Raw genomic sequence first — 19,096 nt, 5'->3', positions numbered from 1 at the left:
AGGGCGCTGAGTTCGGCATGTTTCCAGCTTTCCGGGAAGGTGGCGGAGTTGAGGGAGCAGTTGATGACGTCTCGGAGATGTGGTGCTATGATGGAATCTGCTTTTTTGAAGATTGAAGATGTGGTGAGGGCATGGGTCTGTGGGGGATTCTGAATGGATGGAGTTCATCAGGCGGATGGTGTCCTCAGTGGAGATTGGGTTCCAGTTATTAAGGATGTTCAAGGGGGGTGAAGGTGCGGCAGAAGGTTGGGTGGGTTGGTCTCCAGGTTGGTTGTCGAAGCTGTTGTGGATGTCTGCGATTTTGTCGTGGAAGAACGAAGCTAGGGAGTCGCAGAGGGCTTGAGAGGGAGTGATGTCGTTGGAGTTGGCAGTGGGGTTGGTAAACTCTTTGATGAGTTTGAATAGTTCCTTGCTGTTGTGGGCATTGTTGTCTAGTCGGTCTTTGAATGCGGCTTTCTTGGCGGACCGGATCAGTTGGTGGTGTATGCGGGTGGCGTTTTTGAAGGCGTCCCTGGTGCTGGTGTTTGGGTCTTTCTTCCAGGCCTTCTCAAGGGAGCGACAGAGTTTCTTGGATTTCTTAAGATCATCGTTGAACCAGGGGGCGTTTTTGCTGCCTTGTTTGATTTGACATTTTTTCAGAGGTGCTAGGTTGTCGGCGCTGTTGGTTAGCCATTGAGTGAGGTTAATGGCTGCTTGGTTGGGGTTCGAAGAGTGGGGAGGGGGGTTTTGAAGAAGCGATGAGGAGATCTGGTCGATGGTGATTTTGTTCCAGTTTCTTCGCAGAGTAGGTTGAGGATGGTTGTGGGTTGTGGTCTTTTTGTAGATAAAGTGAACGCAGTTGTGGTCCGTCCAGTGGAGAACTGTGGTGTGACTGAAGGAGATATGTTTGCTGGAGGTGAAGATAGGGTCGAGTGTGTGACCTGCGTAGTGAGTGGGGGTATTAACAAGTTGTTTGAGTCCGAGGTTGGCGAGATTGTCCAGAAGGGGGGTGGTGTTGCTGTCGTTTCCTTTTTTCCAGGTGAAAGTTGAGGTCTCCCAGTAGAATGTATCCTCGGAGGGGAGGGCGTGTGGGGTGATAAAGTCAGTGATGTCTTCACTGTATTGTGCACGGGGTCCAGGTGGCCTGTAGAGGAGGGTGCCTCTGAGTGTGGTTTTGGGGTCGGTGTGGATCTGGAAGTGAAGGTGTTCAGCGCTAGCGAGGTTGACGTCTGAGCTGGTTGAGATGCGGATGGAATTCTTATGGACGATAGCGATGCCTCCTCCTGTCTGGTTGGTACGGTCTTTTCGGATGATTTTGTAGCCTTCCGGGATGGCAATGGTGATGTCTGGGGCAGAAGAGGTGTTCATCCATGTTTCTGTTAGGAAGGCGACGTCCGGAGAGATGGTGTCTAGTAGATTCCAAAGGTCGATGGCGTGTCTGTGGACCGAACGGGTGTTGAGCAGGATGCATTTTAGGTGGTTGGTGTCAGATCTCTGTTTGGTGTTAGTGGATGAGGAGTTGGTCTTGGTGCCGTCATACTTGCAGGAGTTGCATGTGAAGGGTCCGTGGGTGTGTCCAGGAGCGGCTTGGATGCAGTTGGGGAGTCGACCGGGGTTAAGGGCTGTGAGGGTGGATGCGTTGTATGTAATGCGGGTGGGGTGGGTGGGACGGGGGCCAGGATTCTGGCGCTGGGCGCGGGCTTGGCGCGGACGGGCTTAGACGGGCTTACCTTTGGCGCACATTCGGCGCGAATGGGGCGCGGTCGCTACGCGTAAACGCTGCGCGTGGGTGCATCTGATATAAATGGGGAAGTGGAGGGGGGCGGAGCGTGGGAGGGGGAGCTGGGAGGCGGGGGCGTAGGGGGCGGGACGGGCTGCAGGCACAACAAAATGGATACAACAACAACAAGGCAATAGGACGCTGTGGGCGATGCGAGTAAACACACGGGCACAGTTGAAATGCTGAGCAAATGAGAAGCAATGCGGAGCGGACACAAGACTGAAATACAGAATAGGCAGGCAATGTGGAGCGTTTGCAATTCAGCTAATGAAGAAACCCAGAGCACTGTGGAGCGCTACGCAGCAGAGTGGGTGCTAATGCGATACAAGAATAATTATAACAAGTAAAATTATAATTTAGGCTGTGGCAGTGGTGGGGGATTAGCGCTACGATACCGGTTCCAGCGCTATGTAGTCAGGAGGAAGGGGGGAGCTACAAAGGGTGGAGTTACAAAGAAGAGAACTTTGGAAGGTGGTATAAAGTGAGCAGACTTTGGAGAGGGTCTGGAGAAAGACTGTGGTGTTGGTAATGAGCAGCATACAGTGTAGATTCCTGAAGAAAATGCACAGTGACTGGACCTTGAGGAAGTGTTGTGTGAGGATGTGGTGTGATTTTCACTTCCCGGTGGGATATACTCAGTCATCATTCATTATGCCACATGACTACTTATAATGTAGGGCAAAGCTTTTATTAAAGACCCCTACTAACAGCATTTCATGTATCCACCTACCGGGACCAAGGATGTTCGTTGCGTGCATGTTCTTATAATAATATTATGCAACTAATACCATGCTTCCTGTAAATAAGAAACTTGCTTATGTCCCCAATAATAATACTCATTACTAATTTGAGATTCAATAGAAACTTCTACACTGAATGCTTGCAGGAACTCCTTAGGATGAGTGGTTGCCCTGCAGTCATGCTCAGAAACCATTATTAAACAACTGAGTAACAGTGTGCCAAGTTCTGTCATTCAGCAATCGCTTACTATGCACCCGCAATGGGTTGCCATGCCATCCTCGCTAGGTAATCACAGTAAAGATGCACAAAACTATGAAACCCGGCCTCTCCCGTGAGCAATGGAGCACTATTTTCAAGACTAGAAGCTGAACCCATCCGAAAGTCATTATCCATCAATAAAATGCCAATCATGTGTGCAGTACCCAAATACGTGCAATAAGTTTTACATGGCTCAGCAGGCATAGATTAAAGGGGACTGTGTTGTGTTGTAGTCCTGGTTTCAGGATATATTTCTGGGCTATTGACTAAACAAAGGTAAAGTATATATACATATGTTCCCAAAACTTCTTCCTAGAACAAGCAGCAGGTTTTCTCAAGTTTTGATCACCAAAGTTTTAAAAATGTTTTGATTACAAATAAGCCTTTACTCTGCCACTAAAACAATTGGTGCACTGTGTATCTTTAAATGGAGTGTAAGTCTGATTGCAAAAGATTAAAAAATGGTATAGTTAAAACTCGAAACGTGTGTCAAAAAGAACTTCAAGTAAAATGCAACAATAAATAAATTTCCACCTATGCCTTAGTTTTGCACGGCCATACAAAACATACAGTATTTCAGAAGGGTATTGGTTAGCATAGCTACTTATATGATAATGGTTTTACTAAGCATGTAGGGCCTAGTTTTTACACAGTATTAATAGAGAAGGAGCAAGACATATCATTAACAGCAAACCAAGGATGGTAGGAGGAAAACATCAAGCAAACATCAGCAAGCATTTGGTGTAGCTAGCTTATACAACTGACCGCCCCAAACACCCGCTTCAGCCCTCTGCAGAGACTATGGAGGCTCTATACAGCCAGAAAAGAATTGGAAAATAATAATCCACTATGCAAGATGTAATGTAATAGATGCAGATCATGCAAATGTGCATAAACCGTCCAAACTTTCAGCATTATTAAGGTAGGAAATCTCTAAAGACTACTGGATCACACACCTCAAATGGACACCACATGCATTGTAATTGGTACCTATAGAGACAGTAAGGAGCTGCCACCTCTGGTGCAGAAATTAGCGTTTGCTGCTTTATCCACAGGTCAGATCATCATAGTCAGGCACTGGCTTGAAAAACTATTTCACCCAGCTTTGACATTTAGCTAGATCTTTTTTTTTTTATTATGGGAAAGAGACGAGCACCAATAAAATTAATTTATGGGGCCTACTTATCGCCTATTATATATAAGAGGGTTTAGATATACATAACAGGGTTTAGAGAGCCTTCTAATTGCCTATCATATTACAGAGTTTAGAATTATATGAGGGTTTAGAGAGTCACCTACCGCCTATTATATATAAGAGGGTTTAGATATACAGGTTCTGATATTATATCATTGCACCTTTTTTCTTTTTTTGCTCTATCCACATACAAGTTCCAGGATTTTGCTTGTGTCTATCTGAACAAAGGTAAAGGAGCATATCCATGAGACTGTACTTACTACTTACTTTACTAAACTTTCTATTGGTCCGTCAGCCTCCAGCAGGAGAAGAATAACCCGGAGGTCGTAGAGGGGTGCATAGAACGGATCCTAGATAAAGGTGCGCAGTGATGATTTCCGGTCAGGAAGAGTTTAATGTTTGGGTTTTGGAGCAGGGTTAGACCATTGGGGTCTACAATTTGGTCTAAGAATCCTTTTAACATACAATTGAGGGCACCTTGTTCTTTAAAATCAATAGCTTTGCCCTATCCTCTGCCCCCAAGAGAGCTCAGTAGTTGTCCAGGTACAAGGATGAAAGAATGGGAACAGGGGCCGAGTTTAATATGGAAAAAGCTCTTCATGTATTTGAATGTACAAACCATATAATGTGTATGCTAATCACAGGACACTGTAGTCTCCTACTGTTGGTTGCTGAACAATGAAAAAAAATAGCTGCCCAGGTAAGATATGAATTGTAAAACCACTTTTTTATTTTAGTTCCTAGTACTAGTTTTTTATTACATAGAACAAAAAAATAGACTAAAAATATCAGGGTACAAAGCAAACAGAGGACCTGGATGAACTAGAGGCACTTTTAAACAGGAAGTGTGCAGCAATGAAGGCCGGGCAGAAGGGATGCAGTACTATGAGCCTAGTACAGACAGAAGACCAAGCCAAATAGTCACACTGATGGAGCCCTGCAAGAAGGTGCATGAAGGGGGGTCTCGTAATATGCAGGTGTGGGGGCTCAGAAGAGTTCCCGACAGGAGGCGCATTATGTGATGGGGTGTGCAGAGAGACGATCCTAGGACAAGTTACAAGATAACCAGGTCTTGGCATGAGACGTAAAACACAGGGGTCTAGAAGAAGGTGACTTTGGTGGAGACCAGGTAGGAGGTGCATAATGGAAGCGTCCTCATACAAGCTGTATAATGTAAGGGTCTTGGAGAGGGTATATGGGTGTTCCTGGGAATAAGGCCCTGAATTAGAAGGTCTGAAGAAAGGGTGCCCAATAATAGGGTTGTACAAGGAGGGCATAATGTTAAGGGTCTGTGTAGTACGAGTGTGACCTACAGAAGGTGAATGTAAGAGTAGAGGATAAGTAAGTGGGGCACCACCGGATGCACATAATGATCCACAGGAGAAGTGTAAAATGCAGTGACGCTTTATGAGGTCTTTACCTTGATGGATACCCAGCAGCAGGTCAGTATGAGGCTGTGTTCCTCCGACAGCAGGACTGAATCCTCTGCATCCTCATGCCCCTCCTGGGGCTGCTCCAAGCCTTTGCCCTGCTGGATGAGTGTGCGGATAGCTTGTCCCATATCAGCGAAAGATGGTGCAGCTGCTGCAACAGAGGAAAATAAAAGGAGCAATTTAGCAGACGTATATCTTGTACTCTATCTAGTGGCTCTGCTATTCCCAACACTGCAGGGTGGCACCAAGCAGCTTTTCCAAATCATTAACAGCGCTCTACCAATCCTATGATTTCTGTCCTCTTTGGAGTTTTCATCTCACAATTTACAAATCTATTTGGGATACTGTGTTGTCCACTAAGAAAGTGTTGTTTCACCTATGATTGCTGTTGGACATCCTCTTCCTCCTCAAAAATTGCATTGGTCTTCACTTTATTCTTTACATCCATGACTTGACTGCTGTAAGTGTATTTACACATGCCTATGGAAAAGTCACTTGACAAGGTTTTAACACAGAAACAGCCCTGACAATTAAACTGAGGGCACAATTTGAAACTTTGAGCATAGATCTGAAGGCCCGCACCAGGTTCCTCTAACAAAGGTTAAAGAGGGCCAGAGTCATGGCAGATTTTAAGGATCATAAATTAACAAGCACATTTAAATGGAAAGTATTCCCAAAGTCAGTGGTTCTCATGTAAATGTAAAAGACACACATTTGATGGACAGAATGCAGAACAAATCAAAACAATTACTGCCAATTAAGAGATCTGGGTTAAATCCATCATTCTTTAGCCCACTCTGCCACCCCAGTTTAGACCTGGCCATATGCAAATCAGTCTTGAACCTGTGCCTCATGGGAACAGTCCAGCCCAAACTGTCAAGCCACGTCCTCCCTGGACTGGACACTAGCATCCTAGGCCCAGTTTCGGGGTCACCCCTCATCAGCCAGGTTAGCTTCAATTCCTTCAATCAAAGCATTCAATGGGAAGATCTTTCCAATAACTTTGTTTGGTTCCTTTAGTTTGATAATCCCAAAGGATGCATACAACTAGCAATTCAATTACAAAATTATTATTTTTTAAACAAAATCGCACTCACTGCGTTACCAAGAATCCAAATTGGTGACCAAGCACCTTAAAAATAATTTAAAACATAGCAAGTAAGTATCTTGAGAAAGGCTTTGGGGTTAGAACCACCCACTCGCAGTGTGTGCATACAGCTTGGGTTAGTGCACTGTCGGCTGACAAAATGTAGTACTTTTTAAATTAGCAGTTTAGATAAATAGAGGAACCATAATACACTGCTAGCTGATGACATCATGAAACCCTGGTATGCAGCTCTGCAACAGTCCATAACTATGTAACCCTTTTAAGGTTGCCACCTACTAGACAGCAAAGCTGTCTGGCTATGAGAAAGACGTCTTGAGGACTTTTCAGAAAGTTGACTCGGAATACATTCCGCCCCTGGCTTGCTATTGGCTTTGTGGTTAGTAACTCACGTTTTCTGGCTTTCGATTTGCTAGCTTTATTTGCTTTAGCCTGTGCAGCTTGAGTTCGGACCACCCCATGCTTAGCTGCGTTTACAGTATTCTTTCAGGAACTTGTTTTCTGCCATAAACAAGCCTTTAAATCTTGTTCTTATCTTGCCACATTTGCTGGGTGATCAAAGATCAAGTTCAAATGTCAAGCTGTGTTTTTGGGGGAGCCTGGTGTTTCTTTTGCTTTCAGCTGACCTGAAAGTGAGAGCGTTTATATGAAAGAGGAATGGAGTGTACTTTCTCCATGGAACCTGCTTGTGTCCTTTTTTAAAGTTTTATTTTAGACATAGCCATCTCAAAAGGTGTCTCGTTCTTCATCTGCACAAAACATTTGCACGTTTTTTGCAAACTTTCTCTTCTTTGGTGAGTCCATTTAATTTGTGAAACTGCATTTTTAGCAATAAAGTACAAACCTGCATTTCAGTCTCAGCATCAACTAACATATGGTCATATGGGGAATTTACACTGTTTATAGCACATTCACTGTGCAGCACACAAGGAGATCTTTTCACAGGAAAGAGTCAGCGACTATGTAACACAATTTAACAGAGCTTGGTTTTCACTGTGATGTGTAGGGCATAGGCTTTATTTATGACATCTGTGGCATCTCGTTGTGGAGAGTTGGAATAGTTTAAAGGCATTTTTCATGAAAGCTTTTGAGTTTATATTTAGTATACACAATAATTATGTATTCCATCTGCAACAGCACCTTTTTCGGAACCATATATTACTGGATATAAAAATGTCCTCATTTGTCCTTGCAGGCACTCGTGTCATGATTTCAATGGGGCAGCACGCACAGTGGCACAGGTGCCAAAAGGTCTAGGAAACCCACTGAACACCGATGTTTGCTATATTTTACTACTAACAAGCAGTCACAAGTGCAGTTATCTTGCAGGCACAAGGGCCATGATTAGAAAAGTGCAGCGGGTACGGTGGCCAAAAGGTCTAGGTTACCCTCTTGCAACTACCTTCAGTGTTGTGTCTCTGTCCTCAGTCTTGCTGTTAGTTGAACATACTTTACTGATGCTGGGACTCTTGCACGCTTGACACTACATTCTGTACTCTGTTTCTCTGTTGTTGCATTTCGCTCTCTGTGGGCTTAATGTTTCGTAAAAATGTTGGTTCCTTCACGTGCTTGAGGCGGTGTTCTCCTTGCCCTCCCTGTAATGAGGTTCAATCTCTAAGCCCAGAATATACTGCAGGAATGTTGGTTCTCTTACAGTTCTGAGCTCTGTTTATCTGCTTTGGTCTTCCCTCTCTGTGGGTTGAACATGTTGGTGGTTCTTTGACAGTCTCTAGACCATCTAACTCGGGGTCTCTGTCCCCTCGACTCCCCCTGGGGCATTGAACATGCTCTTACAGTCTTGACACTACCTTCTGCACAACACTTCTCTATCACCGAGTTTCCCTCTTTGTGGGTAGTACTATTATAGGTGCTATGACAGTCCCAAGGCCACCTTCCTTTAAACTTTTCAGCTGACTGATCCCCACCTCAATAGTCAGGTCTCTCCCTTCTGTACTCTGAATGTGCTGAACGCACACCTTTAACCTCACCTGGTTGTTCAACGGTTGCCTCTTGCTTGCCATAGAGCACCCGCAGGAGGAAGATGCCAATATCGCTTACTGTGGTTACCAAATTCTTGATCAACTCCTTCCAGTAGTGCCTTAATTCCATCTTCTGCAAACAGTCCATCACCTGAGGAGCTTCCAACAGACACTGCCGGATGGCTAAGATTACACCTGAAATAGATAATTATTGTTAACTGCCATCTCAAACACTTACATACACACACACACACTTTACAATATATCGTGAATTCTCAACTTCTGCCAAGGAAACCTCAAAACAGTATTGAGCCAACCTTTGAAAATGGACTTACCAGTACTCCTGTATTCTTTGAGGAGCCTGAGGTTTTGTCAGAGTTATCCACCTCTGCTCGGAAAGAAGCTTACTCCGCTTACTAGTGAAAAGCAAGTCTAATTTAACCTTCAGACATCACTGCCCATGAGATGAGCAGTCTGCTTCCAGCTGATCTGCATGAGGAGATAAGATCTGTTCCAGATTCCAGCATTAGGTGTAGAAACTTGCCCCATATGTATCTGCTGCTGAGGAGTGGTCTACCCAAACTTGTCTGGGGAGAGACATTTCTCAGACTTTTCAAGTGAAACAAGAAAAAACGGTCTGAATATTTTTGTGTGAGATAATTCATGTCAAATCCTTCTAACCAGAATATGAGAGGCCTTAAAATACTTTCTCAGAGGAATGTGAGTGTCTGTATTATCATCCTCGGTCGGAAAGAAACAGTCTATCCCAGGTCTCTCTTTAACAGGGAATAGGTCTGCATCAAACGTCTCTTTGAAAGGCAAAAGACCTCTGGACCAAGTTACTTTTTGACTGCGAGGACGGAGTCAATTTCGCCTTTGAAATATTAGGCCTGTCCAGGGTTCTCTTAGGAATGCGGTACGTCTGCCCCTGGTTTTTCTTTGGAAAGTAAGGGGCCAGACTTTACCAGGTTTCTCTTTGAGGTTCTTCTAAAGGGGTGTTGTCTGCACCAATTCAGTTTGGCAAGGATATTTCTTTGTCCCGGGCTACTGTTTAAAGTTGAGGTCTGCCCTTAGATTTTCTTTAGAGGTGTAAGGTCTGTCCTTGGTTTCTCTTTGGGAAGTGAAAAGTCACAGGTTTCTCTTTGGGAGGTGAAAGGTCTTTTATCAGTTTCTCCTTGGAAAGTGAAAGGTAAGTCACAGGGTTCCTGGGGTGGGAGCGAGAGGACTATCGTCACTTTCTTTTATGGTTAGGCAGGGCTGCAGGGAGTGTCGGTCACAGTTTTCTCTATGAAGATGAGATTTGCTTTAGTCATCTGTTTGAGGTGTGAGAGACTAGTCTAAGATTTCTTATTGGGGATGAGATTTGTTACTGGATTACCTTTCGGTGTGAGGTTTGTAGCCTGTATCTTCAGGAAGGGAGGTGTATCTAATTTATTTTTTGGGGCATTAAGCAAAATGTTACCCAGTAAGCATCTGTTTAAGACATGTAGAGCTCTAAGCACTCCTGTGCAGAAGCATGAACAACCAGGCATGGGGCATTATATAGCAATACAGGAGGCCATCCTTCTGAGGATGCGCATGACTGTCCTGATAGTGACTTGGTGGCCTGGTTGAAAGAGAGGGATTAGTGTCTGGAAGGACTGTATTCTGGCAGCATATGAAGAAGGCATGCCAACTTCTGAGTTGAGAATAGACCCCAGATAGGGCTGATGGTAAACCCTAGTTGGTGAAGGAGGTTTATTGTGAGCAGAGTGTGTTCACAGCAGTTTTGAGAGCTGGCACTCTTTACAAGCCACTCTTCTAGATAGGGGAAGCCATCGACTCCTTGTCTGCCCAGGTGAGCAGCCACTACTGCAAGACACTTGGTGAACTCCCTGTGTGCAGTGGTGACCCTGAAAGAGAGCACCTAGAACTGGTAAGGATTTCCGCTGACTATAAACCCGAGATACCGGCGATGTGCTGGGTGGATAGGCATGTGGAAATAGGAGTCCTTCTGGTCGAGCGCGGCCATGAAGTCGCCTTGTAGCAGCGGAATGACATCCAGGAGAGTAACCATGTAGAAGTGCGCAGAAAGAATGTATATGTTTCAGAGGCTTGAGGTCCAGAATGGGTTGCAGGAAACCATCTTTTTTGGGAATGAGAAAGTATACTCCTGTGCCTTGCTTATAGTGGGGGATGGGTTCTACGGCCTCTTTGAAAAGAAGCGCTGGGACCTCTTCCATGATATCTTTTGAGGCTCTAGGGAGAGTTTGCCTTCACGACGTGGAATGATGGGAGGTGTGGAAGTGAACTCCAGAAAATAACCATGTTGGATGATAACCAACACCCATTGGTCGGAGGCGATGTTTTTTCAAGCAGGCAACAACCTTTGAAGGCGCCCGATAGGTGTTGTACGATCAGGGACAATGAGACGCAGCCAGGGCATAATGATGGCGACTGCTCCTTTAGGGGAGACACCTTTACCCCTATGTTGGACGGACCGGGAGGTCGGCCGAGGATAAGGGGAGAGGTCTCCGGGGAGAGCCGTCTCCAGCGATCGTACAGACAAGTAACTTCCCCCCTACAGACGGACACCACACCAGGATAAGGTTTAACGATACTTTATAAGCACTTCTTTAAGTATGGTAAAATGATACAAGGAGGTCTGGACTCAGGGGTCCCCTCGGTTCTGGTCTCTGGATTGGGAAAAGGGGTAGCGGGACAGTCTTGTTACCAATAGATGAAAATAGCTCTCAATCCTCGAGCTCGGCGTTCTAGATGATCGGGCCGCGGCGGAGCCAGCAGGTCCCGGGACGGACGAAGGAAGCGACGGTCCGCGGCGGAGCCAGCAGGTCCCGATGGAGATGGTAGTTACAAATGGTCCGCGGCCACGCCAGCAGGTCCCGACGACGATGAAGGTTTACGAAGGTTGCGGCAGCGCCAGCAGGCAGGACGATAGTTCGCAAGGCAGAGCTACGGCAGCGCCAATAGCCCGTCAAGGATGAGTTCTTCTCTGCGTCTCTCGACTCCAGGATACAACTGACTTCCTGCTCTGGAGCTGCCCCAGTTATAGGGCTGGTGCCCTTTGATGTCCGGACCCTCGCACTCGGAGGTCGGGGGGTCCGGGATGAGGGAGTCCAGACACCCAGCAGGGGGGTGGAGGCAGCGCCCGGGGAGGTTGTGGGCGAGCGGTACCTGGCGGGGGAGAGCCATCGACACCTCTTTCTCCCATTGACCTGCCAAGTAGTCCGCTCACCTCCTGGGTGGATGGTGGTGCCGGGATGTCTGAGGCCTGGCCAGGCCCAGGGTTGGGGTCGATCGGGGGCCATGCGGCCTCGTGGTGGAGTGTCCAAGATGGCGCCCAGGCTCGGCGCGCGGGCTGGTAGTGGATCGGGCCCACGAGGTCGATATGTTCAGAGGCAAGGGTCCCGGAGGGGACGGAAAACGTGAAGTGGTGGTGTGTGACACTTGAGGGGCCGGGCTCGGGCCTGGTCGGGCAGAGGGGGAGCGGCCCTTCACGTGGCCTGTCCAACATGCGTCCCCCCCAGCTGAAGGCGGGGAGAGTCACCCATCCTCTTGGGGACTCTCCTCGTCGAGGCGGAAAAAGCGGGACAGGCCATCCGCGTTGGCGTGATCTGGCCCAGGCCGGTGTTCAACAGTGAAGTCCATCCCTTGTAGGGAGATGGACCAACGTAGTAGTTTTGGGTTCTCCCCCCGCATCTGCATCAACCACTGCAGGGGTCGATGGTCGGTCTGCACCCGGAAGTGTGTGCCAAATAGGTAGGGCCGGAGCTTTTTGAGGGCCCATACCACAGCGAAGGCCTCCCTCTCGATGGTGCTCCAGCGTTGTTCTCGAGGTAGGAGTCGCCTGCTGATGAAGGCAACTGGCTGATCAAGGCCTTCGGTGTTCAATTGAGACAGGACCGCCCCAATGCCGTGGTCGGAGGCATCCGTCTGGACGACGAATTCCCGGCTGTAGTCGGGGGCCTGGAGCACAGGGGCGAAGCACATGGCGGCCTTCAGTTGTTCGAAGGCTGTTTGACAATCTGGGGTCCAGTTGACCTTCTTGGGTTGATTTTTGGACGTGAGTTCTGTGAGGGGCCCCACTATGGTACCATAGTCTTTCACGAACCGTCTGTAATAGCCCGTGAGTCCCAGAAAGGCGCGTACCTCGGTCTGGGTGATGGGGGGCTGCCAGGACTGGATGGCGGCAATCTTGAGCTGCAGAGGGGCCACCAGGCCGCTTCCCACCTGGTGTCCGAGGTAGGTTACGGACCCCTGACCAATTTGGCATTTGCTGGCCTTGATCGTGAGGCCAGCTCGCTGAAGGGCCTGTAGCACCGCTCGGAGGTGGTGGAGGTGGTCGGACCAATGGTGGCTGTACACAGCGATGTCGTCTAGGTAGGCGGCGCTGAATCCTTCGAGCCCGGCCAAGACCTGATTGACGAGCCGCTGAAATGTTGCTGGAGCATTCTTCATGCCGAAGGGCATGACCTTGAAATGATAATGGCCATCAGGAGTGGAGAATGCAGATCGTTCTTGGGCCCGGGGTGTGAGGCCGATCTGCCAATAGCCCGCCGTCAGGTCGAAAATACTGAGGTAGCGGGCAGCTCCCAGGCGGTCGATTAGCTCGTCTGCCCGGGGGATGGGGTGGGCGTCCGTTCTGGTGACCGCATTCAAGCCCCGGTAGTCGACGCAGAACCGGAGTTCCGGTGTGGTGCCGGGAGGGGCTGCTTTGGGGACCAGTACTACTGGGCTGGCCCAGGGGCTGTCTGAGGGCTCAATGACCCCGAGCGTGAGCATTTTGGTTACTTCTTCCTGGATGCAGGCCCGTACCCGATCTGGTACGCGGTAGGCCCGGTGGCGGATAGGGGGGCTGTCCCCCGTGTCCACGTCGTGCACACACCAGGAAGTGACACCTGGGGTGAGGGAAAACAGGCCGGCGAACTGCAACAGAAGGTCTCGACATTCTTGGCGTTGTTCCAGGGTGAGGGCCTCCGAGAGTCGGACCCCATCCACAGAGCCATCTTTCTCCCGAGTCCGTAGGAGGTCAGGGAGGGGTTCGGAATCTTCTTCGGCTCCATTGTCTGTGGCCATCAGGAGGCTGAGTTCTGAACGTACAAAGTGGGGTTTCAGTCTATTAGCGTGGAGGACTCGGAGGGGGTTCCGTGAAGATTCCATGTCGATGAGATAGGTGACAGGACCCTTGCGCTCGACTACTTTGAAGGGCCCCGTCCACTTGTCTTGCAAGGCGCAGGGTTCGGTGGGGGACATCACCCATACCTGTTGTCCGGGTTCAAATTCGATGGAGGAGGCATTTTGGTCATACCACTTTTTCATGTCCTCTTGACTGGCCTCCAAGTTTGCTTTTGCCAGCTCTCTGAACCGTCGGGTCTGGTTGCGGAGGGTTAGGAGGTATTTGAAGACATCTGGAGGATTCTTTAGAGGGGGCATTTCCCAGCCTTCCTTGACTAGGCTGAGAGGCCCCCGTACGGGATGTCCATACAATAATTCAAATGGGCTGAAGCCGAGGGACTTCTGGGGGACCTCTCGATATGCGAAGAGGAGGCACGGCAGCAGCACATCCCACTGGCGACGGAGGGGCTCTTCCAACCCCCCAATCATCCCTTTGAGCGTGCGGTTGAACCGCTCAACGAGTCCGTTTCCTTGAGGGTGATAGGGGGTCGTGAATCGGTAGGTGACCCCACACTGTTGCCAGAGGGACTTCATATATTTAGAAATAAAGTTCGTGCCTCTGTCGCTGACGACTTCTCGGGGGAAGCCCACACGGGAGAAGATCCCCATCAGGGCCCGGCCGACTACCGGGGCTGTCACAGTTCGCAGGGGAACAGCCTCGGGGTAGCGGGTGGCGTGGTCCACCAGTACCAGGATGAACCGATGTCCTTGTTTTGTACGGGGGTCCAGGGGCCCCACAATGTCTATCCCGACCCTCTCGAACGGGGTGGTGACCACGGGAAATGGTTGCAGGGGGGCTTTTAGTTTGCGGCCGCTCTTTCCACTGGCTTGGCACGTGGGGCAAGATCGGCAGTGCTGGAGTACATCATTCCTCATTTTGGGCCAGAAGAAGTGGGTCACTAGGCGGCTGTAGGTTTTATCCTGACCCAGGTGTCCAGCCAGGGGGACATCGTGGGCCAGGTTTAGCAAGAAGTCTCTAAAACGGAGGGGCACCACTAGCACTCGGCTGGCCCCCAGCTCCGCGATCCTTTGCTCACTGTATAGCAGATCATTGTCCCAGTAAATCCAATGTGTTCCGGAGGTATCCCCGGCGCTCTGGGCGAGGGCTTGTTGGCGGAGTCCCTCGAGGGAGGGACAGGTCTTCTGCTCTTGGCGAAATTGCTCCTGTGTGGGCCCCCCCTCTTGATGCCACTGGTCGAGGCCAGCGAGGTCCGGAGGTTGAGCTGGTTCTGGGGGGACGGCACGGTCGGTGTCTTCGACTGGGGCGACCGGGGGAGGAGGCGCCGGCCATTCGGGTTCCTCCGGTCGGGGATTGGCACGGGTGGCCATGGACCGGGTGGTGACGCACGCCCAGTCCGGGATGCCTAACATCCCCAGGTGTTCTCTTCGTTCTACGGCTGCCCACGGAGAGCTTTCAAGGTCATTTCCCAGGAGGCAGTCTACGGGGGCATCATCCCGGACCGTCACTTTCAACATGCCGGAGACCCCTCCCCATTCGAAAGGGACGCAGGCCATCCGGCATAGACTCTCCGAGTTATCGGCTGAACGGACAAGGCAGAGAATGTTTGGTAGGAACTGTTCTGGGGTCACCAGGTGACAGCGGACGGCTGTTACACTGGCCCCGGTGTCACGGAGGGCTTCGGCCTGGCGTCCATTGATGCTCACCCATTGGCTGTACTTCCGGGTGTTAGCGGGTAGGGGGACCCGCGGGACCATGTCTTTCCCCCCTAAGCATGCTAGAGCCATGTCGGCTGGCTCCCATTCTTGATGCTCTTGTTCATATTCTTCTTGCTCCTCGGAGATCTGTTCTTCCCCCAGGGCAGCAGCGGCCACTTGGCGGGGTCTTGGGCTCTGGTACTGTGGGCAATTTGGGTCGTTTGCATAGTGGCCGACTCGTTGGCATCGGTGACACGTGACATTGGCTCTGTATCCCGGTCGCGCTGGGGTGCTGCCCCGGTTGGCCGGGGGGGGTGGTGCTGGTAGCGGGGGCGACCGGAGCGTTGTCTCTTCCTCGTCCTTGGCCCCCTCCTCCTCCTCGGGGACGGTGCTGACCGTTGTTGTTCCGGTTCTGTTCATAGGATCCATTTCGGCCCACTCTGGTGATTTCCCACCGGTCAGCCTCGGCTGCGAGCTGCCGTGGATCAGTCAATTTGCTGTCGAGGAGGTGCTGCCGGAGCTCAATGAAGCAATTGTTTGATAGATGCTCCCACACCATGAGATTGAATAGTTGTTCGTAAGTTGTGACATTGCTTCCTTTGATCCAGCCCTCGAAGGCTCGGCTAAAATAGTTCACATAGTCCACCCAAGTTGTACCCGGGATGCGGGTGCAGTCTCGGAACCTCTGACGGTACATCTCGGGTGTGAGCCCATAGCGGGTGAGGAGGGCAGCTTTCATGTGGTCATAGGAGGTCATCTGGTGGTCCGGGAGCTGTAGCAGGGCATCGCGGCCCTCATTGAGGAATCTCCCCCATAGACCGGCTCCCCAGTCGCTTCGATCGATCCGGTGGGCGGTCATAGCGATTTCGTAGGCCTTGAACCATTGCTGGATGTCGTCCTCTCGGAAGTATTCTCGAACGACATCCTTGGGGATGTGTACCTTCTTATCTGTTGTCCCTGGGGTGTGGGGATGCTCGGGCACCCCTAATTCTTTGTTCTGCTTGCGTAAGTCTATCTCCGCTAATTTGCGCTCGTGTTCATATGCCAGTCTCTTTTCCTCGAGCTCCCTTTGTCTCTGTTTTTCCTCTCTTTCTTCTCGGAGACGCAGGTGCTCTAAGCTCAGTTTTTGTTCGGCCAACTTAAGTTCAACATCCATTTTGAGCCGGGCCATTTCTAGTTCATGTAGTCGTGTTTTTTCTCGTTCCTGGATCTCGTCTTGCGAGAGACCCGTTCTTCGCTCCTCGGGGGCCGTGGTGTTTTTTTCTACTGCTGCGATGTTTTGGTCGGTGGTTCCGACGGCCCCGGTTTCTGCCCAGGACTCTAGGGCATGCTTGAAATCGTCTTTGGTACTTAGACCGGTGGTAGCGATACCTAGTTCGATGCAGAATTGTTTTAATTCACGATGGCTGTACTCGTCCAATTTCTCCATCTGAAATTTCTCGGTGGATCCGCTTTCTTTGGTTGTCATCGTGATTTCGTCGTGGGGTGAGCTACTTTCTGTACGATTATGCGGTGATTCGGATCGCGCCGCTGGCCACCAATGTTGGACGGACCGGGAGGGTCGGCCGAGGATAAGGGGAGAGGTCTCCGGGGAGAGCCGTCTCCAGCGATCGTACAGACAAGTAACTTCCCCCCTACAGACGGACACCACACCAGGATAAGGTTTAACGATACTTTATAAGCACTTCTTTAAGTATGGTAAAATGATACAAGGAGGTCTGGACTCAGGGGTCCCCTCGGTTCTGGTCTCTGGATTGGGAAAAGGGGTAGCGGGACAGTCTTGTTACCAATAGATGAAAATAGCTCTCAATCCTCGAGCTCGGCGTTCTAGATGATCGGGCCGCGGCGGAGCCAGCAGGTCCCGGGACGGACGAAGGAAGCGACGGTCCGCGGCGGAGCCAGCAGGTCCCGATGGAGATGGTAGTTACAAACGGTCCGCGGCCACGCCAGCAGGTCCCGACGACGATGAAGGTTTACGAAGGTTGCGGCAGCGCCAGCAGGCAGGACGATAGTTCGCAAGGCAGAGCTACGGCAGCGCCAATAGCCCGTCAAGGATGAGTTCTTCTCTGCGTCTCTCGACTCCAGGATACAACTGACTTCCTGCTCTGGAGCTGCCCCAGTTATAGGGCTGGTGCCCTTTGATGTCCGGACCCTCGCACTCGGAGGTCGGGGGGTCCGGGATGAGGGAGTCCAGACACCCAGCAGGGGGGTGGAGCCAGCGCCCGGGGAGGTTGTGGGCGAGCGGTACCTGGCGGGGGAGAGCCATCGACACCTCTTTCTCCCATTGACCTGCCAAGTAGTCCGCTCACCTCCTGGGTGGATGGTGGTGCCGGGATGTCTGAGGCCTGGCCAGGCCCAGGGTTGGGGTCGATTGGGGGCCATGCGGCCTCGTGGTGGAGTGTCCAAGATGGCGCCCAGGCTCGGCGCGCGGGCTGGTAGTGGATCGGGCCCACGAGGTCGATATGTTCAGAGGCAAGGGTCCCGGAGGGGACGGAAAACGTGAAGTGGTGGTGTGTGACACTTGAGGGGCCGGGCTCGGGCCTGGTCGGGCAGAGGGGGAGCGGCCCTTCACGTGGCCTGTCCAACACCCTACCTTTTAAGTTGTTGCCTCTAAAGGACCCTCGTAAATTCTTGGAGAGGATTGTTGGGTGTGTGGCCATTGGTATGAGGTGGCAGTCTCTGGTAAGGCTGCCTTTGAGCCCCCACGGTAGGGCATGCATCGAAGGAGAAGCGAGGGGTAGGAGTTTAAAGGGCACTCAGCGATTTAGCTGTTTCAATTTCTTTCTTTATTTTTCCAACATCTGGTCAACCTGTGGTCTGAACAGATGTTACCCTTTGAAGGGTGGGTTGAGCAAATTTTATTGGACTTTCGGCTTCAAGCCGGAGATACAGAGCACAGAAGGACACTGGTGCTGCCCCCCTAGCAGCAGTGCTCACTGCATCTAGAACGCAGTGGATAGTAGTGCTGGAGATCTGCTTTCCCTCTCAGACGATCTCATAACCTATTTCCCGGAGCTCCTCTAGATGTTGGAGGAGTTTCTCCATCTCATCCCAATGGGCACGGTCTTACCTAGAGAGCAGCCCAATGGAATTGGCAATCCATCAATCGTTGGCAGACTGTGCAGCTACCCTCTTACCTGCAGCATCTATTCATTTACTCTCTGTATCTGGGAGAGGGGCATCACCAGTAGTTTCACAGTTAGCTCTTTAACGGGCAGAAGTAACAACTATAGAGTCGGGTGGAAGCTGGCCACGGATGTACAGAGGGTCAGTATGGGAAGCTTTGTATTTATTTGTCCCTCCTGTGCGTAATGACTGGTGCAGACGGCGAAGTGAAAGATGTCAGTGGTGTGACGGAGCATGCCTTTACGCATGTGGAGGTACTCAGCGGATCAGTGGGTGGAGGACAGGGTCTCGAAAACGCTTGCTGTGGATATCGACCTTTTGGAAGGAGGCAGCCCTACCAATAAGTTCATGGTAGGAGGTGGAGTCACCATGAGGGTAGGGACAGCAGGATACAAGTCGGGATATGTGTCCCCTGGTCAGTCAGAGTCATAGGTGTCCCAGGGATTCCCCTGCGAAAAAGCGTCAAAGGAATCCCCTCCCCCTATACCCCCCTCCTCCCCCCCCCAAAACTGAATGAGGAGACCACTAAGGTAGATAGGGAACATGGTTGCCTGGAGAAGTGGGTAGGAAGGGTGAGTGCTGTGGAGCAGGATTAGGTGGTGGCAGAAGTGCGACAGGGAAAGGGATTGAAACTTTCTCCACATGTTTGCACTGCTTCGTTGGAGGTGG

The 19,096-nt window shown here is 50.5% G+C and overlaps 1 protein-coding gene across 1 annotated transcript in view; it reads right to left on the bottom strand.

The window, feature by feature from the left end:
* LOC147678984 (tRNA (32-2'-O)-methyltransferase regulator THADA-like) overlaps window positions 1-19,096 on the bottom strand; it is a 291,162-nt gene that overhangs the window by 104,655 nt on the left and 167,411 nt on the right. Inside the window, exons 17-18 of the mRNA XM_086942707.1 lie at window positions 8,480-8,665; window positions 5,374-5,537 (exon numbers count right to left, since the gene is read on the bottom strand). Of these exons, the coding sequence (XP_086798833.1) occupies window positions 5,374-5,537; window positions 8,480-8,665 (350 nt within the window). The remainder of the gene's footprint in view (window positions 1-5,373; window positions 5,538-8,479; window positions 8,666-19,096) is intronic.

The sequence above is a fragment of the Lissotriton vulgaris genome, chromosome 11 (genome assembly GCF_964263255.1).
Source record: "Lissotriton vulgaris chromosome 11, aLisVul1.2, whole genome shotgun sequence".
Lineage (NCBI taxonomy): Eukaryota > Metazoa > Chordata > Amphibia > Caudata > Salamandridae > Lissotriton > Lissotriton vulgaris.
This window is presented reverse-complemented; position numbering and strand designations above follow the sequence as displayed.